This window comes from Hoplias malabaricus, chromosome 3 (genome assembly GCF_029633855.1).
Source record: "Hoplias malabaricus isolate fHopMal1 chromosome 3, fHopMal1.hap1, whole genome shotgun sequence".
Classification (NCBI taxonomy): domain Eukaryota; kingdom Metazoa; phylum Chordata; class Actinopteri; order Characiformes; family Erythrinidae; genus Hoplias; species Hoplias malabaricus.
This window is the reverse complement of record NC_089802.1, coordinates 56,747,363-56,774,919: the sequence shown is the minus strand read 5'-3', so window position 1 is coordinate 56,774,919 and position 27,557 is coordinate 56,747,363. Positions and strand designations below refer to the sequence as shown.

Genomic DNA, 27,557 nt, shown 5'->3' with positions numbered 1-27,557 from the left:
GGCAAAACATATGCTTGTGTTATTAGTGTAAAGGTATGAGGGTGGGGGTTCATTTTTTTAAAGAAGCATTTTTAGTGAATAAATAAATGTGGATTTTTTTTTTGTTCATTTTAAAAGAAAACTACACAAGAGTCCTTTTTTTTTAGAAGGATTTATATAGAACATATCATGTGAAGAGATCTAAGGAAATGCCAACGAATTGAAGCTTGAAAAGATGAAAAAGTTGAAAGAGAAGAAAAGTTTCAATGAAATTCAGACACTGCAGCAATTTAAATAAGTCACCTCAGTAGCTCTACAACTGACCAAATAAGGAATGCTAGCCCAACAAGCCAACACCTTTAAATATTCTGGCTGGCAGTAGAGGCTCATAGAGGAGATGCTATTAGCATGCAGGGATCCTGAATTATGAAGTAGAAGTCCTTTGACTCTGGTGATGTTGCAGGCTGTGGCCATGCAGAGAACAGTCTTAGATCCTCAGATCCTTAGATCCTAAGAAGAAATCACTTATTTGAAGTCAAATACAAAATGTTGTTTTGCTGAGAATGATCAAACTAGGGCTATCTTAAAGTATTATAGTTTTTAGGTGCTTTTTTTAATCACTGCTGATTTGTACTCTTTTCTTATTACAACCAGGCAAGACACTTTTGCTAATGAAAAACAATACAGTCTGCATCAAATATGTTTGACACTTTCTGTGCCAGAGGCTGGAATATAGGAACATATTAACTGACAGATGACTTGGCATAAAGTGTAAAAAATTTATGAGATCTTTTACTTCTAACGTACATATACTCTTGATATTTACCGTATTCCCTGTGAGAAAAACAAACAAACAAACAAACAAAACACATTGTTGAAGTATCTGACAGAGGGGATGTATACCTTTTTGGATATATGCTATACTACATTTACTATATTTTTCAAGTTGATTTTCAACATTTCCTTAAAAATTGCATTTTGTGCATGTGCTGCTTTAGGTTCTGTAACTTAGGTTTTTGTCATTTTTGTGGCCTGATATTATGTTAAACCTGACAGGTATCCTCTTCTAATGCCTCAAGCTGACTCAACATGAATTCACTTGGGAACAGCTTTGGAGTGTACAAATCCATGGACACATTATTAGCCTGTAAGCTTTCTTTTAACAGATAAATAACTCAGAGTTATATAACTCTTGTGTGAGTATTATTTTTAATATCTCTGAAGACTGTGTGAATCTTTGAACATTTTGGAGGAATCACACATACACTTTAAAGGGCATATAAGTTGAAATTTGGGTTTTGAGATCCAGAAATATCTGAATGGGTAAAATGGAGTTTTCTGTATGAGCATCTCCTTACAATATTGGCAGGAGCATTTATAGTCTTTAATAGGTTAAACATGATGTTCATAGCTGAAAAATATATTCTGTTCTAAGACATAATGGAAGAAAGGGCTAGTTTCACACCTAATATATACAGGGGTTAGACAATGAAACTGAAACACCTGTCATTTTAGTGTGGGAGGTTTCATGCCTAAATTGGATCAGCCTGGTGGCCAATCTTCATTAATTGCACATTGCACCAGTAAGAGCATGTGCATCCAGTGGTTCAAACATTGTATCCTGAATGCAGTGCCGTGTATCAGGATGACAATGCACCAATACACACAGCAAGACTGGTGAAAGATTGGTTTGATGAACATGAAAGTGAAGTTGAACATCTCCCATGGCCTGCACAGTCACCAGATCTAAATATTATTGAGCCACTTTGGGGTGTTTTGGAGGAGCGGGTCAGGAAACGTTTTCCTCCACCAGGATCACGTAGTGACCTGGCCACTATCCTGCAAGAAGTATGGCTTAAAATCCCTCTGACCACTGTGCAGGACTTGTCATTCCCAAGACGAATTGACGCTGTATTGGCCGCAAAAGTAGGCCCTACACCATACTAATAAATTATTGTGGTCTAAAACCAGGTGTTTCAGTTTCATTGTCCAACCCCTGTATATAGACACAGGAAGCAGCACAAAGACTGAGGCAGGGCTGCTGTCATATGACTCTTCATACTTGGTTTTGGCCCATTTAGTACCAATTATATAATACGTATATTATGTATATGTATATTATCTAAGTACCTATTGCCATGCTCTCAATAAGAAAACTGCCAAAAACATTTTTTCCAACTGAAAACGATATACCAAAATGCTTAACTATTTTAGAAAAATGCAGTTTTAAATGATACATTTCACTCTTCACAATTGGATGTCATCTAGAGGTCACTGGAATCCAGTTAAACACGTTTTGTGTATTTACTGCCTTTCACTATATAACTCTTATTTTTGTGACTCACATTTTATTCATTTACTATTCCCTGTAAATCTCTCTCTCTCTCTCTCTTTCTCTCTCTCTCTCTCTCACTCCCTCTTTCTTTCTCTAAACCCCTCCCTTTATTTCTCTCACACATAGACACACACTGAAGAACTGTGTACATGCTTGGTTTTATGCAGCCCTTTTAATATATTCTCTATGTGCCCATGGCCTCTTTCCTCTCTTTATCTCTGTGCCCATCTTTTCTTCTATGTCTCAGCTCTTTCAGTCTTCCTGACATTACTTTTTCTATTTTGCTCTTCAGACACAGTTCTGACATATATTCAATGCTTCCCTTTACTGTCCTGTGAGTCTCTCATTGTACCTTTAGTCTTCATAATATAGACACAAATACCATGCTTTGATTATGTTGTTATATATTATAATTATATATTATAGTTGTTACTTTATGCCTTAAGTGACTTCTGCAAAATCAGCATCATGAAGGCCAATTTATCAATTATATTTAACAGATGATATACAGTCATACACAAAAAACTGGGTGTCTCTGGTGAATTGCCATGTCTTGTTGATTTTCTAAGTATAAATGAAAGTAAACATTAGTGTCCATACACACATCTGTGCATTTTAATGCACAATTAGTGCTAATTTGCTGAATTTAACATCAGAACATTGGAGAAAATTAAATATAAAATGTGAACTGTAAGTTTTGGCAGGTTTTATAATTTCTGTTTTATGCAAAGCTGTTAAAAGCAGATGTTAAACAGTTTACACAGTTTACAGATCATCAGCATTTTGTTGCATATGGCTGTACTGTATACCCGTTGTACTTCATGTTAAAAAGTATACCAAATACCAAAACTAAACAACTGGTTAAATCTCTCTCTCTCTCTCTCTCTCTCTCTCTCTCTCTCTATATATATATATATATATATATATATATATATATATATATATATATATATATATCTTCCCTTATCCCATCAGGATGCCAGACAGAGTGGGATAACATTAGTTGCTGGAGCAGAGCTGAAGTTGGACAAGCGGTCAACGTCTCTTGTTCTGACGTGTCCCAACTCTTTGCAAGAGATCACGGTACTGTTTTTTTTTTTAAGATGATGATGATTATGATGATGATGATTATTATTATTATTATTATTAGCAGCACGGTGGGGCAGCAGGTAGTGTCACAGTCACACAGCTCCAGGGACCTGGAGGTTGTGAGTTCGATTCCCACTCCGGGTGACTGTCTGTGAGGAGTTGGTGTGTTCTCCCCGTGTCTGTGTAGGTTTCCTCCGGGTGCTCCGGTTTCCTCCCACAGTCCAAAAACACATAGTGGATTGGCGACTCAAAAGTGTCCATAGGTGTGAGTGAGTGTGTGTGTGTTGCCCTGTGAAGGACTGGCGCCCCCTCCAGGGTGTATTCCCACCTTGCGCCCAATGATTCCAGGTAGGCTCTGGACACAACGCGACCCTGAACTGGATAAGCGGTTACAGGTAATGAATGAATTATTATTATATACCACATTTTCTATTATTCAAAACCATCTCACCCAAATGCATTGCAGGTGCACTCATAAAACATTCAATCAAATTTTTCTGATGTATTCAGCAAAGCAATATTTTCGTAATGTGCTGTAATTTGGTATAGTTATAAATCCAGTGTGCCTAAATACAAGTTTGAAATTAAACTCTTTACAGAATCCATTATTTGATTGCTGGGCCTTAGGTAAGTTGCCATAAAGTAGCCACATACATTTAGTTGATCCTAATATTATCAGTAATGAAAGGTTTTTCAGGTTTTGGATTCTTCTTTAGTGTACTCCCCGTGTCCGTGTGGGTTTCCTCTGGTTGCTCTAGTTTCCTCCCCCTCTCAAAAGTGGTGGCTCAAAAGAGTGTGTGGGTGAATGTGTGAGTGTGTGTCTCCCTGCAAAGGACTGATGCCCCCTCCAGGGTGTGTTCCTGTCCAGCCTGGGTAGGCTCCAGACCCACTGTGACCCTGAACTGGATAAGTGGTTACAGACAATGAGTTCTGCTTTAATGCATGTATGTTGTCATTAAACTGTGGACTTGTCACTTTTAGAACTGAGCAAATCATTAACACTTGTATTTATGTCTACTGAGACACTCATGTTATTTTAACTTCTCTGAGTTCTCCCAGTGTGTTTGTCAAACAGTACCACCAATTTCAACAGTTGCCAAAAGATAAGATAAGGCTGTTGAGTTTACTTCATGTAAACTCCCAATTTTTACAGTGGGACATCACAAGAGCTGTGCATGGACAAACCAATTCAGGGCTATAAATGTGCCAGACCCAGAACACACAAGCTAAAGAGTGTTCTATAAACACTCTAAGAGATATACACACTGAAGCCAGACACACTGCTGCTGGTCACTAAGGATGAGTTTGTGTGGATTGTAAAATAATTATAGCCATCCTTTACTTCATTTGCACATATGGTCTTTAACTGAGCTAGTAACCTGAGGGCATGCAAAAATCTGGAAACACAAATTTACAGCAGTTGTTCATTAAAATTGGTTCTCTGTAGAGAATGTGTATTTCTGATCATTTCATATGCTTCTAAGGGCCTTGGACTAATGGGTAGTACCGGACTGGGCTTAGTACCGGAAGGTTGCCATATCCATGGCTGAAGTGCCCTTGAGCAAGGCACTGAAACCCCAAATGCTCCCCGGGCGCTTGGGATGGCTGCCCGCCGCTCTAGGTGTGTGTTCACAGCCCATAGTGCTCGGGTGTGTGTTTTTTCACTGCCACAGATGGGTTAAATGTGGAAGACAAATTTTGTTGTATGTTTTACAATAACAAGTAATTGCACACATTTTTAAAAAGGTCCTCAGCCAGTGTATGTTACAAAACCCTTTCTTTTATTTGGTAGCTTTTACACTCACATACTGAGAGCCATCATTTTATGACTGACAAGAGTTAGTTTTCAAAAATGTTCATTTTAACCTATTAGCATATGAGGGCATATATAGGTCAGAAGTGTACTCCAGCCGGTGCATGGGGGATCCTGCAATCAGGAATATCATGTGCATAACATGAGAAATGACTTGCTATTGATTGAATTACCCCTGAATATATGAGTTGATTGTTGTTGCATTGTGTTCTACAGTGAACAGAGAACAGTTCTGCCAACCACTGTGCCAAGGAAATAATAAAATAATGAAAAATCAAAGGGGTCAAGAAGCAAGGCAGGGCACTAAGTATAGGGGGAAGTTTGCGCTTTAGCAATACTTGTTAGCACGGGTGATTCATAGCTAGCGATTCCTTCTTTGCTCCCCAAGGCCATCGCCTTAGACCTCTACCACACAAGGCAAGCACTAGCATTCATCCAGCTTCTCACTTCCCCCTACATTTGCTTCAGGGAGAGAGACCTGAGCAATACATGCCACGCTATGCTAATTCTAGCAACAGCAGCTGAGAAAAAAAAATGCCATTGGCAAGATAACATTAAACCACCCACTTCACATGCCTTACACTGCTGCATGTCTGAAAAAGGATAGATGGTACAATAGCTAAGAAATGAGACTATTGGGGGAAAATCCATACATTCCACAGAATTACACACATTAGCATTTTGATTCTGGATATCGTTGTTACCTTTTTACGCTCTTCACACTTACTGGAATAGTTGCTTTCTTATTCATATTCATTAGACCTGCTGGTGAATGGAGTTTAACAAATTGAGTCAGCCTGGAGATGTGTTGACCTGCCTTTTTATATAACACAACTGTTCCAGTATTATATGTATTTATGCTAATAAGCAATTGGACATAAAATATTATTACATTATCAAGTATACAGAACACAATCTACTAAATTTATTGATAGAATATGTATTGTGATTTTTCCCAACAATGTACATTACAATATATATATATTTTTTACTCAAAACACAATTGCAGAATCAAGTAAACAAACAAATTCCTTAGAAGGCAAATACCCACAGTGTACATTTCAGGAGCAGTACATTTGCATTGTTTCTTCATGCTGTGTTAGTTCCTTAGTCCTCTACTCTTAAATCCTTGCACCTGTGGGTTAGCAGCTATCTTTCCCAGCTATTATAGTCTCATCTTTAGTGTGTAGTCTGGTGTGCGTCTGAATTTGAGTTTGTTTCATGGTCTTTTTATAGTGTTTGTTTTGCATTATGTTTAATGCATTGTTTAACTTGTGCAAACACCCTGATATTTTTCAAAGAGTGATTAATGAGAAACTTTACAATAAATATCACTTTCACAAATATCATAAATATCCAAATGGTTCTGGAGGCAGTGCTGCCTTTGAGGCAGAAGAAACAGCAGACAGGGATGAATGTGATTGGCTAAATCAGATTGGGCACAGGTTTTCAAATGCAGTGGCATAAACCAGAAAAGCTCATGCTTTTATATGAACTTTTATTAATATCCTGGCATGTAAATGATTTCTACATACCCTCCATGTGTGCTTTGACAGCCAGCCACTGACCAGTAATTTGGTTATACATTGACTAATGCCTTAATACAGCTCAAAGCCATCATGAGAAGTTTGACAGATGGATGGAATAGATAGGGCAGGGTTAATATGAGGTTATTAGTCTGTTTGTGTGGGTTGCAGGTGGACAGCGTGGCTGTGTTTCATCCTGTGAGCACTGTTGGATAAGACACTAGGAAATTTAACAGTTGCAATATACTGTCCACCCACAGCTTTTAGTTTATTTTTAATCAGATTGAGAGCAGCTGTGTCTCAATAATGGTCAGAGTAAGTGTGTTTCCATCTCCTGCTATTAAAGAGAGACATAAACCCAGAGAGCAAGATTAGAATTACAATTTGATTAGAGAGCTTAAAATTTGTCCTGACATTTAAATTTTTACAGTGTACTGTGGACCCTCAGAATACTGTTATCAAAAATGTGTATCAGACTCATGTTCTGATAATCAACAAATAACTACATTTATTTATTAAAAATAATTACATTTAATCTATTAATCCAGACATAAACTAGCTTTGGAGGTCTTGACCTCAGTCTATGCTTCACTCCAAAATTTAAGTACAGGAATACAGAACCTAAGTCATTAAATTCCTTTATTCCATGTTGGATGTATACCTTTGAATGTATTGTTGTATTTAACATTATTAATGTTAGTGTTATAACAAGCTGTTATAACACCATGATTAATGTTTTCAGTGCACACTTTATCTTCCAAACTCCATTATACTCTACATTAGAAGTGAAGTCACAGCACCTGAAGCCTTGTAATTGGTTTGTTTGGACCAGAATATACTTTATTGGTGGTTTTATTTATTACAATAAAACAAATAAACAATATGAGCTGGAAATCAGAAGAATACATATTGGGCATCTCATATCATTTAATAAAACAACATGACATAAAACAAGATGGGGTATACTGTATTTAGTAAAGTGCTTACTGTTTTAATTTGCAAATTTTTTTTGAATCAGTGTTTTTTTTTAAGCTGTGACCCTCTATCACTTTTGCATATTTATAGCTCTCAGAGCACATTTCATCTGAGCTCAAACCAAGGAAACAGGAATGTTTTCCCCTCTGCTTCTCTGTATTGCCACTGTCACTTTTTTCTGTCCATTTTTATACCCTCTCTTTCTCTTTGTCATCACTGGATAAAACAACATATAGTTCCACTCTTTAATTTCTCTGCCATTAAATATTCTTCTCTTTATTCAACCTGTATTGTAATTTTTATCCCTAATTTCTCATATCCACTGAGTACAATTCTCTACTGCCCTGCCTGATGAAGCAAAAAGGCTCTTATTATTCTGAGATTGTAATTTGAGGCCTTTAATCCAGACAATAAAGCCAGAAGCTGTGCTTACAGCTCTCTGTGCCAGCCACATAATGCACCCATACTTATATCTACATAGCAAGAACAACAACAACAGCAGTAAGTGAAATCATATCAATAAAAGCAGTAATCTTACTCAGAGTAGAGTGCCCCAGAAAGAAAGCAACCATATTGACAGTAGGTTGTCTTTACAGTGAAAGTGTCCTGGTTCACCTTGTAGCTGAGTATGTATTGTCTTCTTAAAGCTGGAGATTTAGACTCCTCTTTTAGACTCCTCTTTTGATCAGAGGAGGATGGGTCCCCTTTGTGAGTCTTGGTTCCTCCCAAGGTTTCTTCCTCCAGCCTCGAGGGAGTTTTTCCTTGCCACTGTCGCCTTCGGCTTGCTTGCATTGGGCTTTTATTTAAATGTTCTGTTTTGAAACTGTGAAGCTGCTTTGTGACAACGTCAGTTGTAAAAAGCGCTATACAAATAAATTTGATTTGAAAAATTTGATTTTAATGCATTTGTGCATTCTCACGAGTGATGTAAAAACTTTCTTTGTCATCTTGGATGGTAAGAATCGCTGTAATAATGGAATGCACCATGTTTCTCATTTACTGTTGCAATGGAAACCAGTTTCAGTGATGGTGTGGCACGGTGGCACAGCACGTAGTGTTGCAGTCACACAGCTCCAGGGACCTGGAGGTTGTGGGTTTGAGTCCCACTCCAGGTGAAAACTGTCTGTGAGGAGTTTGGTGTGTTCTCCCCTTGTCTGCGTTGGTTTCCTCCGAGTGCTTCAGTTTCCTCCCACAGTCCAAAAACACACGTTGGTAGGTGGATTGGCAATTCAAAAAATGTGAGTGTGCGTCACTCTGTGAAGAACTGGTGCCCCCTCCAGGGTGTGTTTCTTGCACACAGTGATTTTAGTTTTGATCACTGAAATTCAATCATTCATTTTCTGTAACCGCTTATCCAGTTCAGGGTTGCGGTGGGTAGGCTCCTGATCAAAACTAGACATTAAGTGTTCTCATAGATTTTATGCAGAAAAGTGGAGAAATTACAAATAAATACATATTTTTAAGCCAAATCAATGTGCGTTATATTTAAATTCTCTCTACAACAAAGATATTTAAATAATATTTAAATAAAACTCCCAGGTTGACCTCAAAATGAAAAATCAGATTGAACCACAGTTTGCGGCTATAGTTCTATCTATTATCACACAGACATGGGAAGAACACACCAAACTCCTCACAGACAGTCACCCGGAGAGGGACTTGAACCCACAACCTCCTGGTCCCTGGAGCTGTGTGACTGCGACACTACCTGCTGCACTGCCATGTCGCCCTTTACATAACATATAGACCTAAAATTATCCTGAATCAACGAAATAAATAATTTAATATACATTGTTTGGTTTCTTTAAATGGTGAAGCCTCACTGGCAGTTTTTTACAGAAAGTAGAGTGAATACTATTACACCCATCTCTGACAGTGACATGGCTGCAGGGAGGACGCACACGCAAGGAATTTTATTAACAAAGACAGAATCAAAATAAACACGGGTAATACAGACAGAATGAAGACAAGACTAAACTAAACCGAATTAAACAAGGACAGACAGGAAACAACTGTGAACTGGGGTAGATACATGTAGACACAAAAACACACATCTACACACACAACACCAGACAAAGGAGCACTCAAACCACAGGGGTATATAAGGACAAGACAAATGAGGAACACCTGGAACAATTGGGCAGAGGCAGGACTAAGGCGGGACTAGGGCAGAGACAGGAGCAACAACAAACAGAGCCATGTGCTACATGAGCACATGGTGGGGAATACAGACAGGACAGGGCCAGGGCATGAGAGACAGTTTTTAACAGTTAATAATTTATTGCAAATAATCTCTGTAGGATTTAAATCTGGACCGTGATGAGTCTAAAATATGAGCCTGAAGAATTTCTCAGGCACTTTTCTTGCTGGGAAAAATGTTTCTCTTTAGAAATAATTTTTGTAAGGGTGGGAAACAAGACTCTCTGCAATGTTCTGTATAATATTTATTGATAATACAAGTAATATTTTATTGCATTCCCAATATGGGCTTGGCCCAATTTTGCCACAAATGTGTACAGCAGCAATAATTAACTTTACTCCTATGGCTCATTGACATATGAAAGGGGACCAGTGTTATTTGACCACAGAGTATATATGACAAAAAAAGGTTCATTGTCTATAACCGCTTATCCAGTTCAAGGTCACGGTGGGTCCAGAGCCTACCCGGAATCACTGGGCGCAAGGAACACACCCTGGAGAGACACACTCACACATTCAGTCACACACTCACACCTACTAACACCTCTGAGTCACCAATCCACCTCCTAACATTTGTTTTAGGACCGCAGGAGGAAACCATGTACATAAGTTCAGAATATGCATTTAACTGCCTGGCTGGCAAATTACCTGTCTCCCCTTATTGCTTCAAGACTGATCCATCGCTATCACAATCACTGAGGACAGTATCTTAATCATTTTGAGAGATAACTGCAATTTTGCATGCCTTGTCTAAATGGTGACTTGGATCCAACATATCTAGAATTTGTCTCAAAGCTAAAAGGAAAAACAGTGTAGAATGTTTGTTAGAAGAAGAACTACAGTGAAACCTTGACTTACAAGTTAATCAATTTACAAGATACAAGCTGTTGCTTGGTCAATTTTTTGCTTTAAGATGCAAGCTGAGATCTGAGCTGAGTTACAAGTGAGCTAGCTTATGAGAAATGTTACGGAAGCAAATCTGTCCCATCAGACTTTGAAATATTACCACCTTTGAATTTGTAGCACTGATATTTTTTTTTTTGCACTGAAATTATGCATCTGAATATAATTGTTCTTGAATAGAACTCATGAATTTTCAAGAACACGTTTTCACTGTTATTATTCAAGGTTAACAAATTCAGATAAAAAAATTCAATCTCAAAAAAATTCAAACAATATATTTTGAATATTTAAATATATTTGCTCAAATTCTGTAGACGAAATTCAGATGCCAAAATACGAGTTACAAAAAAATCAGATACACATCTGGGATACAAAGGATGAACAACCGATTCATTTGAATTTTCTCTTTCACCTTAATTGGTGCAGTAGTTGCATTCTGTCGCCAAACACAACTTCCGTACCGTGGAAAAACTACAAGTTTATCTTCCTTCAGCAGGAAGATCTCTTTATTTTCAAAGTGTCTCAAAAATCTGAAAGGCTCACTAAAGACACAATATAACAGACTATTGATATTCTGAAAATGAAGAAATTTTACTGTGGAAATTTTTTGTACTGTCCCTGTGAACAGAGCATGTGATATGACAGAATGTGGAAACATGAACTTTGGAGTAAATGTCCTATGGCATTTTTATTTTTTAATTGTCAGATTGTCAAGAATCTGAAATTGATATTACAGAAGGTGTAATACAAATATAATATCCCACAGTGCAGAGTTTAATTCATAGAGTTGTGTTTTTTTAAACATTGAATGTCGGTGTGTATATTAACAATGTCTGGTTATTTCTAATACTATTAAAAATATTTATATAGAAATTTGTGTTTGTAGATTATTTATTTGTTGTAACAATGCTTCTTGGCAATAAATCTTATACCGTTGAAAAGACTGTTAATTTCCCTTTTCAATCGTGCCACATTTGTAAGGAACATGCATTTGTGGGATGAGCAGTAGAGCAGAGTATGTGGGTTGCACCCATGAAAATTTTGTACAACCTATGTGTCACGGATCACGGGACGGACTGACGGAGGCAGACGCACTTGCTAAAACACAGTGATTTTTAATATATATATCAAAACAAAGAAACAAAACAAACACAAACTGATTTAAGGGCAAACACGAAATGATGAAACAACAAGAGAAGGAATTTAAACGAAACTACTTGACACGGAGAAGGAAGGAAACAACACGACATGACTGGGAAACGAAACGACTAGAAAAGTGAAAACCAACAAGACTCGGAACATAGCAAAAAAACACGACATGACTAGGGAATAAAATACAAATGAACGACAACAGGAAGTGAGGGAAGGGGACTTAAATACATGAACAGACAAGACACACCTGAAACAGATAACGAGGGTGACGAACAAGGAGGCGGAACAAAGGCAGAGACAGGAAACAACAACAAACATAGCCATGTGCTCGCTCTCAGCACATGGCCGGAAAAACAGAAATGACGAGGGCATGACACTATGTCTATAAGTAATTTCTTCAGTTTTATTTGTACAAGCTCCATTTATTAGTGCTGTTCAAATAAAAGTCAAATGTGCATATGTTTAAATATATTTAAAAAGACAAAGGCTTTCACAGGGTGTTCTAATTTTCACATGACTGTATCCCCAGAGTTCATGTTTCCACATTCTGTCATTACATGCTATGTTCACAGGCCCATTACAAAAAATTCCACAGTAAAATTTCTTCATCTTCAGGATATCAATAGTCTGTTATATTGTGTCTTCAGTGAGCCTTTCAGATTTGTGAGACACTTTGAAAAGAAAGAGATAATATCCGTGGAAGGAAGCTAAACGTGTAGTTTTTCCACGGTGTGGAAAATGCAACTACTGCACCATTTAAGGTGAAAGAGAAAATCCTAATGAATCGATTGTTCATCCTTGGTGTCAAGGATGTGTATCTGAATTTTTTTGTAACTCATATTTTGGTATCTGAATTTTGTCTACAGAATTTGAGCAACTTCGAACTAAATGGTTTGAATTTTTTTGAGCTTGAATTTTTTATCTGAATTTATTATACTTGAATAATAACAGTGAAAACGTGTTCTTGAAAATTCACGAGTTCTATTCAAGAGCAATTATATTCAGATGCATAATTTCAGTGGAAAAAAAATTCAGATGCATAATTTCAGTGCAAAAAATTTCAGTGCTAGAAATTGGTGGTAATATTTCAAAGTCTGAAGAGACAGATTTGCTTTCATAAAATGTTCAGTTCACTAGGTTATCTTGCCGTGAATCTCTGCTGTATCGCTGTTTTTTGTAGTATTGTAGCATTAAGTGTGTAGCGAGTAAATTAAGTTAAGCGATAGAGCACAAAATAAAAACACCCCCATCTTCCTCCTCTAATCTCCTCCACCTCCACCACCATCTTCGTCTGATCTTCAAGGTAAATACACTTAATAGAACCAGTTTATTTATTTACATTCATTTATTACTTTTATTATGTATTATAATTTTTATACATTATTATTTATAAATTAAAATTTTCTTATTTAAAAACACAACAAAAACGTGTTGTGGTTTTTGTTAGGTTGGAACAGATTAATAGTATTTCAATTCATTTTAATGGGGAAACTATTGTGATATAAGAGCAAACTAAGTTACGAGCTCTGTCACAGAATGAATTAAACTTGTAAGTCAAGGTATTACTGTATATATGTGTGTAAGTGAATACTTAGATGCATTGTGTTATCCCACTGATTACTATTGTTGCCACCAACATGTTTACTCATCCCATGACAACACTAAACAAGGTTGTGTAAATGAAAATGCATTTATCCACACTAAACACTTTAAAGATTTAATGTTTCAAAAACAATTGCCCCCTCTTTATGTTAACATAGTTTATTAACCATTACTTTGAGAGCTTTGATGCAGCCATCCTCTTCTTGTGGTGCAAACAGGACATAAACAGTTCTGGTCATTTACTGTAAAGAGCTACAAAAATAAAAATATTTTTTTGCGGTCACTATTGTGAGCAATGGGATTCAATGAGTTTTGTAGCAGATTATTCTGATTTTAACACTGGATATACTCTGTACCCAAGCATTCACACCCCGATTCACACTGTAAAAGCTGTTCAGCATATCTTCATTAAAAAAGAACACAAAGAAATAGAGGGTAAAGTCTAGTTAGTGTCTAGTACAACTAGACAGGTCATGCAAATGCTCACGTATTTTAATGGTTTGGATTTATTTTCTTTTTTCAGGCCATATTTTCCGGAACTGTACTAAGTATGGATGGAGTGACCCTTACCCAGCCTATGAGGATGCTTGTATATTTGAAGGAGAGAATGAGTTAGAGGTGAAAACCCATTTCTTATGATTTTATTTCTATCATTAACACTTATTAATTGCTCACAGTGCTAGTGAAACCTTGCATGAAATGTTAGTTATGGGGAAAAGTGAAACTATCGCTGAGCCCATATCGCCCACTCGCTTGCTTTCAGATTGTTTATTCACCTCAGAGCAATGCAAGTGTGACAAAGAGAGTGAATACACGACTGGACTGTAAGACAGCAAGCAACAAATAACTGAAAAGAAATGCAGATATGCATTTCTTTTCAGTTATTTGTTGCTTGCTGTCTTACAGTCCAGTCGTGTATAAAGAGCAGGGTGTATCTCTCTCTATATATATATATACACACCCTGCTCTTTTCTCTTTCTCCCTACTTTGCAGTCTCAATGACATTATGGCAAAATGCCTGAATATTCAATCAAATGCTAATGAGAGCTGTAGAGACACAGCCTTGCATTAAGAGAGTGATAATGTATTAGCACACACACACACACACACACAAACAAACACACACACACACGCATATATGCATGCATAATGGCAATGCAGACCAAGGCTAAGAGTGGAGCATGTCCCTAATGTGAGCAAACTAATTAACGTGGCTGACTTGTCAGACAAGAACACAAAAGAGTCTCTCATGTATGGTAGATTTAATTTTCCCTGCTTAAGCTGTTTTTAATATGACTTTCACCTTTTACTCTTTAAGGAGATCAGCTATACGGAAAAAGATGTACCTACAGAATCATTGTGTGAGGTTATATAAAATATGCTATGTAAAATAAATCACATGAAAGAAATAGTGTAGAATGCAGAACCTGAATCTGTGCATTTTCACTAAAAAAAGTCTTCAAGAAATTCAGATGATATTCCAACAATATTTGAATGGTTTTGTTTAAACTTTTAGACAATGTGACTTATTTCAGTCATATAATATTAACTACTGATTAATATACAGTGAGAATAATTTGCAAATGTTAATGTGAATATCTTCTCAAGATGTTGTAGGAGAGGGTTCACTCTGCTGTAAGAAAAATACATTCACACTCACGACTTAGCTACTCATGGTCAAGATTTGCATAAATGACCAAGAGCATAAATATTCGTTCCTTACTTCATTTTTTAAGAGTATAAACCACTCTGTTTAGCTTTATGTAAACATTCTAGTGCATTAGATTGTATTCGTATTAGCTCCTTAATTGTTTTACAATGCCACAAAGAGGTCCAACTTGAGTAATAAATGAAAAACACAGTAACATTTAACCAATGAATCTTAAACATGCAGTAAATGAAGAATTTTGGCTGGATATGTGCTGTTTAGAGCCTGTGTTGAAATGAAAATGAGCATTGCAACACTGACAACCCGAATTAAATACAAAAATACAGGAATTGGGCACTCATGTAAGAGTACACCAAAGCTTACAGTTGAATTTGGGAGAGAAATTTGTTGTAAAGACTTGGTTGAACCCTTAGAGGTTACTTCTTAGTGATAATCTGTTGCATTTTCCGCAAAGTTTTTCCTTACTCTTTATTTTGTCACTCTCTCCTACAGACCACATATTATACCACCTTCAGACAGGTGTACACTGCAGGCTACGCTACCTCATTCATCTCCCTCATTTCAGCTATCTTTGTCTTCACAGCCCTCAGGTACTGAAAAGAACATAAGTAAAGCTTCATTTCAACCATCTGATCCACAGTTGTAATCATAGGCAGATATTAAATTCAGCAGTAGTCCTAAAATACAGCTGAAAAATTACACAAAACACAGCAAATATATTGTCTGTAAGAATATATATATATATATATATTACTATGATTTTTTTTTACAATTTGTAAACAGGAAGTTCCACTGCACCAGGAACTATATCCACATCAACCTTTTCTCTTCCTTCATACTGAGAGCCAGTGCAGTCTTCATTAAAGATGGTGTCCTCTTTACTGATGAGTCCCTAGACCACTGCTTCATATCTACCGTAAGTCTCAGTGACTGGAATCACAAAGATATTTATGATATTTATTTAATTTGAAAGTTTGAGAATTTACTTTCACTAAGCCAGTGAATGTAAATGTATCAACTGCCTTTATTAAATACACAAACTGAATCACCAGCATTAAGTATATCTAAAAATTGGTGGGATCACTGAAGTAAATTCATCTCTCCTTTGGTACATTTCTCAAGGGTGTAGTAATGTTTAAGGCCTAGGCAATAATGAGGGTGGCCATTTTAGAGACTCTCTAACTAAATAAAGGTTTAACTTTATCGTTAACATTTTATTAACCTATAAAAAAAATCACATTCACGTTTTTTTTTGTAAGAAAGTTTATTTACACCTATTTGGAGTTAATATGTAACTTAGCATGTAACATAGATCCTATTAGCAAATAAGTGAGTTTTCTACTTTTCAACTTTTGTAACAGGGCAGCACTGTGGCGCAGCAGGTAGTGTCGCAGTCACACAGTTCCAGGGTCCTTGAGGTTGTGGGTTCAAGTCCCACTCCAGGTGACTGTCTGTGAGGAGTTTGGTGTGTTCTCCCGTCTTTGCTTGGGTTTACTACGGGTGCTCCAGTTTCCTCCAACAGTCCAAAAACACATGTTGGTTGGTGGATTGGTGACTCAAAATTGCCCGCAAGTGTGTGAGTGAATGTGTTGCATTGTGAAGGACTGGCACCCCCTCCAGGGTGTGATGCCACCTTGCACCAAGTGATTCTGGGTAGGCTCTGGACCCACCATGACTCTGAACTGGATAAGCGGTTACAGACAATGAATGAACTTCTGCAGCAGCTTCGTTCTGATCAGGGTATTGGAGGACTTTAATTATTTTCAGAAAATGAAGCTATTAAAGATTGCTGCATCAGTTAAACCAACAAATCATGACTAACATACTAACAAAATGATAAAACATTAGTTAATCTCTCACTTAAACTATTGTTTCATTGCGGTCTTGAGAGGAATGTGTCAGAACCAACTTTAGTTATAAACCAATAGAACCAACTTTCCAACCAACCAATAGAACCAACTTTCCCTGGTGTGCTACGGCACTCTTATTTATGTGGATAAATAAATTAAACGGGGTTACACAGAATGAAGCCTATTAAATATTCTTTCATTCAGCTGAACAATAACTGTAATGCTCAAATATAATTAAAAAATAAGACAAGTAAGATGGAGCCATCAGTTAGACATCAAACTGGCACCTTCAGACACACAATGGGTTTTTGCCATGATTGAAATGTATTAATGACTTCTATAATTGTTCTGCACTGATGTTTTAAATTGCTTGGCAAATTGTATAATGGCTTTCTTTTTCTTGCAACATCAGGTCAAACATTATCAAGCATCCCATCCCCAAATTTTATTTAAAAATTTGTATGTTGATGTGACCCTCCTGACCATTGTTGCAGTGCCACTGAAGATTTCTTTGAGTGAAGGACAAAATACTCAGCTATGTACAAGATGACAGAAGGCAAATGTTCAATTATCACTTCTTGTTATGTAATCTTTGACTTAGATCAGTTTTAGTACTTGACTCATTAATGTTGCTGACAGACAGTTGTTAAGAACTATCACAAATCAAAGTTTGACAGCTTCGGTTAATTTTTCTCCTGCTCTTTCCCTCTTTAACTCTCACAATCCCCCCCCCCCACCCTCCCCCACACATTTCTCTAGACTTCGTGTAAGGCAGCAGTGGCCTTTTTCCAGTTTTGCATCTTAGCTAACTACTTCTGGCTGCTGGTGGAGGGAATGTACCTTCAGACTCTGTTGGCTCTCACATTTGTTTCACAGAAAAAATATTTTTGGTGGTACATTCTCATTGGCTGGGGTAAGAATATTTTAATATTTTGCCATTATTTCAAAATTTATGAACATGAAGTCCAGGTAGTCTTAGGAAACCGTTGAGAATGTGACAAAAATTATATCAAGAACATGCTTTGTTGATTGGTTAAATACAGCTATAAAATATTTGACACATTAATATTAGTCAGCCAAATATGCACCCATTATCATACACATACAGAAATATACTTGAGTATATGACATAAACCTTGTTCATATGTATACCTGCTCATCCAATATTTTTTCTGTAATCATGGGAGTTAAGTACTTTTTCCTCTGTCTAAATTTTAAATCTAATGTTGATTATAAAAACATATGACAGACTGAATTTTGCACCATCCTCTAACTTTTCTTGTTTAATCTAAAAACCCTTTGATTTGTGGGAGGTCATGGGTTGTGCCTGTATAAAAAAACACTTCCAGAGCATAATAAAAGCAATGAGCATGTGTTTTTTCTCTGTTGCTCAGCTGTTTATTGTCTCTCGTAGGGCTGCCAACAACAATATTGACTATTTGGGTTCTGGCCAGGAAATTCTATGACAACAGGGGGTAAGTCCTGTTGGGTGTCTAAGTACTTCATTGCTTAAAATGAGAGGACATTTGTGTTAGACGGGAGTTTTAGTTACACAAACTTGTTCTGAGGGCAAAAAGAATAATGATTAGTTCAGAGAAATAACTAATCAAATTGTAGTGCAGGTGGGGCAAAATAGGCAGAATCTAATTTTGAAAATAAAAAAAACACTCTCCCGCAGTGCAAGATTGTGAATGTGCAGCAGAGAAAACTGGAGCACAAAAGGTAAGAATTTTTCATTTTTATTTTTTTTGTTTGGTTATCTAAATGTAGCTGATTTACTACATAGTTAACAGTAATTTCACTGATGTCAGCCAGCAGGTTGAATTTTGTCCCTTTAGTAACATTTCATAGACAAATATAACTTTACTAGCATGATTTGGTGGAGAACCTTAGCTAGGATAGCTTTAGCAAAATTAGCTAATTGTAATGACAGTGAAATATCACATAATGTTGACTGGTAGCTATGTTGGCTACATGTTTACATGCAACCCCATACTAGGCATCCTTATATATTTGTGATTTAATTTTTTAAGCTTAACTGAGTATTGTGCACCATAGCAAAATCAGTTAGCTAACTTAGCTCATTAGCCCATATCATACTACACAGTGTGGGTCTTGATGAGGGGTGCTGCTTTTGGGGCAAGGGTGCTGTTTATTTGCAGGATGTGTAGAGAAAAACTGTGTTCTTGGGGCAGGAGTACTGTGTTTTTGGGGGTAAATTAGGCTTACTTAAACAATGTTTTAATGACTATTTTACTGCTTAATGCTGTGCTTAAGGCAGAAATGTACTGTGTAGTGTAGCAGTGCTGCTCTAATGGGAGGGGAAATGTACTGCATTGCTGCTCTGAGGGCAGTGGGGAATGTAGCTACTGTATAGTGTATTACTGCTTTAAGGGCAGGGAAATGTAGCTAGTGTAGTGTGGCACTGCTCTAAGGGTAGAAGAAATGTAGTTACTGCTTTGAGGGCAGGTAGCTAGTGTAGTTTGGTACTGCTCTGAGGGCAGAAGGAATGTAGCTACTGCTCTGAGGGCAGGGGGAATATAGCTAGTGTAGTGCAGTACTGCTCTGAGAGCAGGAGAAATGTAGCTACATTTCTAATTAAATGTTTTAATGGTGTAAAAAAAATGTCTTTTTGCATAAACTTTTAACATTGTTAAGGCATTGTGATTATTGTGATTCTTTCAGAGAATGTAGATATACTCTGAGTTTTTGTGTTTTGTTTCAAAACAGTACTGTCTTTCTCCATACATCCTGAAGCTGCTGTCTGTACTGCTGAAAATAAGGAATGGTTTGCAGCTATAGGATCTCATGAGCAAATATTCAAAAATCTGCCAGCCACGTTTCACCTCTGATGTAGAAACGACTGTAAGCACATATACTGGAAATTACAGAACAAAAAAATTATTACATCTGGCTGATGAATATTCTCAATTGGAGGTGACTAAGAACATTCCTTCAGTAAGAGAAAGGGCAGCTACAGATTTCTATTCTGGCCCAGGAGAAGGCAAATATGAGAATAGTATTTAATTTTAATCAACGCTGTAACACAAACTGTTAACACAGGGTATGTGTCACGCCCTCGTCCTGTCATATCTGTTTTCCCGGCCATGTGCTCGCTCTCAGCACATGGCTCTGTTTGTTGTTGCCCTAGTCCCACCTTTGTTCCGCCTCCTCGTCTGTGTCTCATTTGTTACCCTGCCCCCTCGTTATCTGTCCAGGTGTATCTTGTCTGTGTCTTGTATTTAAGTTCCCTTGTGTCTCTCCTGTTGGTCAGACATTTCACCTTTTTTTGTTCCTAAGTCATGTCGTGTTTCTCTCCCACTTCAAGTCAGGTCGTTATTGTTTCCTAGTTTTGTCGTTTTGTGTATTTCCTGTTCCTAGTCATGTCGTGTTGTTTCTTCCCATTCCAAGTCATGTCGTTTTGTTTAAAGTCCTAGTCTTGTTGTTTCCACTGTTGCCTGTCTTTGTTTTGTTATATCTTTTGTTAAATTAAACTCACTGTGTTTTAGCAAGTGTGTCCGCCTCCGTCAGTCCGCCCCGTGATTCGTGACAGTATGTTATCCAACTGTGGCATCATGATCCCGCACAGTTAAATTCACAGTTAAACACTGGTCATGATGGAAGCATTGAAGATAGTTTAACTACAGAAGCATATTTTGCCTTCAGAGCATGTATAAAAGTAGTTTCCATGTTCAGGCAAAAACAATTGTTCAATAGAAAAATAAGAAAAATGCAAACTTCCAGGTGAATAACAATTAAAGGAAAACTTAGTGCAGGGACGGGATGACTGCAGCCCTCAGCAAAGATCTGATGGTCACTGTGGAGTGATGAATCACCTAATGCTCAAGGAATATGTGCAGCGTGTCAGAGATATACCAACACTCATCTTCCTCCAGGCTATGCAGAGAATCATATGGGCTTCTCATTGCTGTCCACAAATCACACCATAGTTGCTCAATTCTACAACATGAAACATAACTACATTCCCCCCTGCCCTCAGAGCAGCAATACAGTACATTCCCCCTCCCATTTGAGCAGCACTGCTACACTACACAGTACATTTCTGCCTTAAGCACAGCATTAAGCAGTAAAATAGTCATTAAAACATTGTTTAAGTAAGAATAATTTACCCCCAAAAAACACAGTACTCCTGCCCCAAGAACACAGTTTTTCTCTATGCATCCTTCAAATAAGCAGCACCCTTGTCCCAAAAGCAGCACCCCTCAACAACACCCACACTGTGTAGTATGATATGGGCTAATGAGCTAAGTTAGCTAACTGATTTTGCTATGGTGCACAATACTCAGTTAAGCTTAAAAAATTAAATCACAAATATATAAGGATGCCTAGTATGGGGTTGCATGTAAACATGTTGCCACCATAGCTACCAGTCAACATTATGTGATATTTATGACATTATGTGAATTAGCTAATTTTGCTAAAGCTAACTAAGCTCTCGAATGCAAACTTCACTTTTTGGTTATCCACCAAATCATGTTAGTAAAGTTATATTTGTCTGTTTTACCAAAGGGACATAATTCAACCGGCTGGCTGACATCAGTGAAACTACTGTTAACTATGAGCTAACTTGCACTCACTTATGTCATTTTTCCACCGCATGGGTCCGGGTCTAGTCGACTCGACTGTACACGGCTCGGCTCGCTTAAAGCATGTCGCTTTTCCAATGGCAGGGGTCCCACTAAATAAATGTGAAACTGCTGTAACTTTAGAGATTTTACAAGCAGCGAGTTTGTGCTGGATTTGAATGAGCTCTGCATTTTGTGGTAATTGACATGGCTCTGGCCAATCAGCGCTCTGCAGGTTTTACACATCACCATTTAGTACCTACTCGGCACAGTTGAAACCCCAAGGGCGCTGGTACTGAAAACCTACCCGGTTGCAGGGATCAGGTACCAGATTTGGCCAGTGAAAAAGCAAAAGAGCCATGCCAAGTCGAGTAGAGTCGTGTAGGTTCTATGCAGTGGAAAAGCACCATTAGTTAAAGTTTGCTAAATAAGATAAGCTCAAATAACCAAATAAAACAATAAAACTGAAAAATCCTTACCTTTTGTGAGAGTTTGCTCCAATTGTCTCAGCTTCCAGTGCTGGAGAATGTTATTTTTATGTTTTGTTATTTTGTTCCATCCCCACTACAATTTGATTGGTTATCTCTCTGAACCAATCATTTTTCTTTCTGCCCTCAGAACATATTTGTGTAACTAAAACTCCCATCTGCACATTTGTGTATATGTGTAAAGGAAAGTTTTTCTCCCAAATGTGCTCAGGGGCTGTGCAAGGCCAGATATGATATTCAGATTGATGTCAGCAGTGTTAAAGTGCATACTCTGCAGATATTTCTAATGAATGCTGACTCAGTTCTATGAGTAGTTCTATTTGTTGAAGGAATCAAAATCATAACTTTGCCTAATTAATTTTGAAGGTGCTGGGATGATACAGATATAGCCTCAATTTGGTGGATTATTAGAGGACCAATTACAGCATCCCTTCTGGTAAGTGCCATAGATATTTTGTATACAAATATCCATCAAATATTTGGAGACACCTAGTTTTTCTTCATGTTTTAAATAAGTTTACGTTAATATCACGTTAGGCTCCGGACCCACCGCGACCCTGAACTGAATACGCGGTTACAGATAATGAATGAATGAATGAATGAATAATATCATGTTTGTTTACTATTACATCCAATGGCAACATCACCCATTTTACTTGTACATTTAAAAACAGAACTGAATTTTGGATTTCATATATGATATATGACCATGTTCAAAGCACGCTGTAGGGTATGCAGCATACTGTTCCGATACACTACTCCTTATATTATGCAGTATAATAGCCCAGTATGCAGTCATGACTGTCATATGCTTTGACTCCTTAGGTGTCTAAGTCCATGTGCTCATCCTCCTGAAATGTTTTTTTTATAACAGACTTGGATTAATATCACAAACTGATATTAGTAGTCAATGAGCTGAACAGAGACTAAGACCCAAACTAACTCTCTCTCTCACACACACACACACACGCACACACACACAAATAGAATACACAAAACTGCATAAAAACAAAAAACAAAAGAAAAGACTCGTAGAAAAGGCACAGAGGGTAGGATCAAAAATGTTGTGATGTTGAGAACGAACACAGAAATCCTTGTATATAGTCTGGGCTTTAGCCTGAAAGTCAGCTTTATCCAAACAAATATCAGTTATGTAATTTGGCTAAAGGCAGGCCAAGTTACAGTGAAATTGGATGAGCACATTTGGCATGAAGATACTTTTTTCTTTGTGTATTTCCTGTCATATATTAGTTTGAGTAAGTGTACTGTGAACTGCTGTTGTGTACCACACTTCACGACACTGTATTGTTTTACGGCATGCACGAAAAGCGGGAACTTGCTGTTGCTGTGTTTTACCTGCTGCCTCGCTATCCTGTTGTGAGTTGTCAACCCGAATAAAGTTACATTATCAAGTAAACCATTGCCCGTCCATTCTACATGGTGTCAGAAGTGACCCGGACCGAACAGTCGCCATTCTACAGGGAAGAATAAGCGGACTCTGGGCCATGGCAAAGTTTAATCCTCCCACGAACTTTCCTTTCGACAGGCCGACGGAATGGCCGGACTGGAAACAGCGTTTTCAGCGCTACCGGACCGCTACTAAGCTTAACAAAGATGACGGCGAGGTGCAGGTGAGCTGCCTCATTTACGCCATGGGAAATGAAGCCGAAAACATATTTAGATCATTCTCGTTCGTGGAGGGCGAAGACCGCAATGATTTTGAAGTAGTATTAGCGAAGTTTGATGACTATTTTTTCCCGCGGAGGAACGTCATACATGAGAGAGCCTGCTTTCACCGGCGACTCCAGCGGCCGGGAGAGAAAGCAGAAAGCTTTATACGAGCTTTATATGAGCTGTCTGAACACTGCGACTTTGGGGCTTCCATATTCCGGAGCATATCCGCGACCGGATCGTGGTCGGGATATTGGATAAGGAACTCTCACACAAACTACAGTTAATGTCGGACCTCACACTGAAGCTCACGATTCAGACTGTGAGGCAATCGGAGGAGGTAGCGGCGCAAGTGAGTTTGCAAGGGGATCCGGCTGCATCCGTGCAGGAATTACGAACCAAACATAAAAACACAAACCGGAGACCTCAACAACAACAAGCCCAGTCACAAATAAATAGAAAATGGGGAGAGAATGAAAAGAAATGCGGCAAATGTGGCAAAACACAACACAAGAGGGACGAAAGGTGCCCAGCTTCAAAAGCTGTATGTCATAACTGTCACAAAATGGGACATTGGGCCAAGGTGTGCCGTAACCGCAGGTCTGTGAATGAAGTCACAGAGCCTGACAAAGGTGAGCAGATGTCATATTTTTTAGGCTCAGTGTGCAAGGCAAAAGAGGACAGTGAAGCATGGACTGTGGTAATTAATGTTGATTCTACACCAGTGGAATTTAAAATCGACACCGGAGCAGATGTAAATGTCATAAACGAAGACACATTCCACAAAATCAACCCTGAAAAACAATTACAACCATCAGACCTCCCTTTAAACAGCCCAGGTGGACAGCTGTTGTGTCTAGGGTGCTTTAATGCAACAGTAAGCTACAAAGGCAAAGACTATCTGTCCAAAATGTATGTAGTCAGTGGACACAGCATTAATAATCTACTCAGTTGCTCCTTGTCAGTAGAAATGAATCTCGTGAGGCAAGTGGATGAGATTACACCACACACAACCAAATGCCAGCAGCCCTATGGGGAACATGGCACACTGAAAACAGAGCCAGTTAAAATACAGCTCAGAGAGGATGCAGAGCCTTACGCTGTACACACTGCACGTCGGGTGCCCTTTCCTATGTTGCAAAAGGTAAAAGACGAACTGCTGAGAATGGAAAAAAATGGTGTAATTGAAAGAGTGACACAACCTACTGAATGGTGTGCCCCCATGGTTCCAGTCTTAAAAAGACACACAGGCCAGGCAAGAATTTGTGTCGACCTCACAAGGCTAAACAAGTCAGTTAAGAGAGAGTGCTACGTCCTGCCTACCTCTGATGAGATAACCTCTAAATTAAGTGGTGCAAAGGTGTTCTCGTCCCTTGATGCTGCCAGCGGATTTTGGCAGATTCCTCTCCACCCCGACAGCTGCTTACTGACAACTTTTATAACACCTTTCGGCAGGTACTGTTTTAAAAGGTTGCCATTTGGCATAACAAGTGCACCAGAAATCTTTCAGCGAAAGATGCTGGAGACCCTGGAGGGCTTGGAGGGCGTAGAAGTGTTCATGGATGACATCTTAGTCTACGGGGCCACCATGGAGGAACACGATGCTCGACTGAGCAAAGTGCTATACCGCATTGAGTCTGCAGGCCTCAAGCTCAACAAAGAAAAGTGCTCCTTGAGGCAGAGTCAACTACGGTTCTTGGGTCATCTGATTGACCTCTCCGGGGTGAGGCCAGACCCAGAGAAAGTTGAGGCCATTCACCAGCTGCCCTCACCACAAAATGTCCAAGAGCTAAAAAGACTGCTAGGCATGGTCAATTATCTTGGCAAATACATTCCGGACCTTGCCACCATTGGTCAGCCCTTGTACGAACTGCTCAAAATGAAAAATGCATGGATCTGGGGTCAACCCCAACAGTCAGCTTTCGAAAATATTAAAAGAAGGCTAACAACAGCACCAGTCCTCACCTTTTATGATATTTCAAAGCCAACCACTGTGTCTGCTGATGCCAGCAGCTACGGTCTAGGAGCTGTGTTACTTCAACTCCACGGAGAAGAGTGGAAACCGGTTGCCTACAGCTCCAGACGTCTCACAGAGGCCGAGACAAGATACGCCCAGATAGAGAAAGAGTGCCTAGCGAGTGTATGGGCTTGTGAGAAGTTTGACAAATACCTATGTGGGTTAGATCAGTTCAGACTGGAGACTGATCACAGACCGCTAGTACCACTCGTTAACAGCCGGAGCTTAGACAATGTTCCCCTGAGGTGCCAGCGTCTCCTAATGCGGCTCATGAGATACAAACCAGAAGCTGTCTATGTGCCAGGTAAAACCCTCGTAGTAGCTGACGCCTTGTCTCGTGGCCCACAGTCTTACACCAAAGAAAAGGCTGATACACACAGTGAGGTGGAGTGCTACGTAGATACTGTAATGCTAGGCATTCCAGCCTCTCAGAGTCGAATGGATAGCATTAAAGCAGTCACCGCAACAGATCGTGAACTACAAACTGTTATAAAGTATATAAGAAATGGATGGCCAGAATACAGAGATAAAGTCTCACTGGATGCCAGAGCATATGCAAATGTGAAAAATGAACTGTCAGAGACAAATGGCCTAGTAATACGTGGATGCAGGATTGTCATTCCAAAGTCACTAAGAGCAGAGATCCTCGAGAAAATACATGATGGACACCAAGGACTTACAAAGTGTAGAGACCGGGCAAACTCATCGGTTTGGTGGCCAGGGCTCTCCACAGAGCTCAAAGAGACGGTAATGCAATGCCAAACCTGTCAGGAGCTAAGACGGACACAGCAAAAGGAGCCACTCATCTCAACACCTCTGCCAGGTCACCCTTGGAAACGTATTGCACTTGACCTCTGTGAATACAACAAGAATAACTATCTCATAGTATCGGACTACTACTCCCGTTTTCTGGAGATACTGCACTTGCCTTCCACGACAAGCACTCAGGTTATTCACAGACTGAAAGCAATCTTTGCTAGATTCGGGATCCCTGATCAGATGGTGAGTGACAATGGACCTCAGTTTTCCAGTGCTGAATTCAAAGACCTAGCACAACAAATGGACATTAAACACTTAACCTCAAGTCCTCACCACCCCCAAGGAAATGGTCACGCAGAGAGAGCAGTGCAGACTGCTAAGAGAATCCTTAAACAGGAGGACCCCCTCCTAGCTCTCATGTGTTATCGGTCAACACCCTGCGCCACAACAGGAGTCAGCCCGGCTGAGCTCCTCATGGGGAGAAAGATTAGAACAACTCTCCCTACTCTAGAAAAAAATCTTCAACCTAAATGGCCCAACAGAAAGACTGTCATGCAAAGGGATGCTGCTGAAAAGACCAAACAGGCCTTTTACTACAATCGCCGCCATGGGGCCAGACCACTTTCTCCACTGCGACCAGGTGACGCGGTTGTCGCAAAGTTGGATCAAGAAAAGACTTGGGTGACGCCTGCAGTTGTTTCCAAGGAATGTGTTACCCCGAGGTCTTACCTTGTCCACACACCGCAAGGAACATCGTTCCGGAGGAATCGCCGCCACCTTCGCCGAGAGCATTCCCCACAGCTTGCCACGACCTCAATCTCCCCATCAGCTGAGTGTACAGCAGTCGAACCATCCATGTCTGCACATTTCCCCACCCTTGAGGCTACCCCCTCTGACACTGGTCAGGTTGTAACACACACACATACAGACTCACCAAGGCAAGT

At 38.9% G+C, this 27,557-nt stretch overlaps 1 protein-coding gene across 1 annotated transcript in view; it reads left to right on the top strand.

Moving 5' to 3' along the window:
• Window positions 1-27,557, top strand: part of ghrhrb (growth hormone releasing hormone receptor b) — a 63,339-nt gene that overhangs the window by 28,147 nt on the left and 7,635 nt on the right. The window contains exons 3-9 of the mRNA XM_066665975.1: window positions 3,290-3,397; window positions 14,097-14,191; window positions 15,735-15,832; window positions 16,026-16,158; window positions 17,852-18,005; window positions 18,507-18,567; window positions 22,533-22,602. Of these exons, the coding sequence (XP_066522072.1) occupies window positions 3,290-3,397; window positions 14,097-14,191; window positions 15,735-15,832; window positions 16,026-16,158; window positions 17,852-18,005; window positions 18,507-18,567; window positions 22,533-22,602 (719 nt within the window). The remainder of the gene's footprint in view (window positions 1-3,289; window positions 3,398-14,096; window positions 14,192-15,734; window positions 15,833-16,025; window positions 16,159-17,851; window positions 18,006-18,506; window positions 18,568-22,532; window positions 22,603-27,557) is intronic.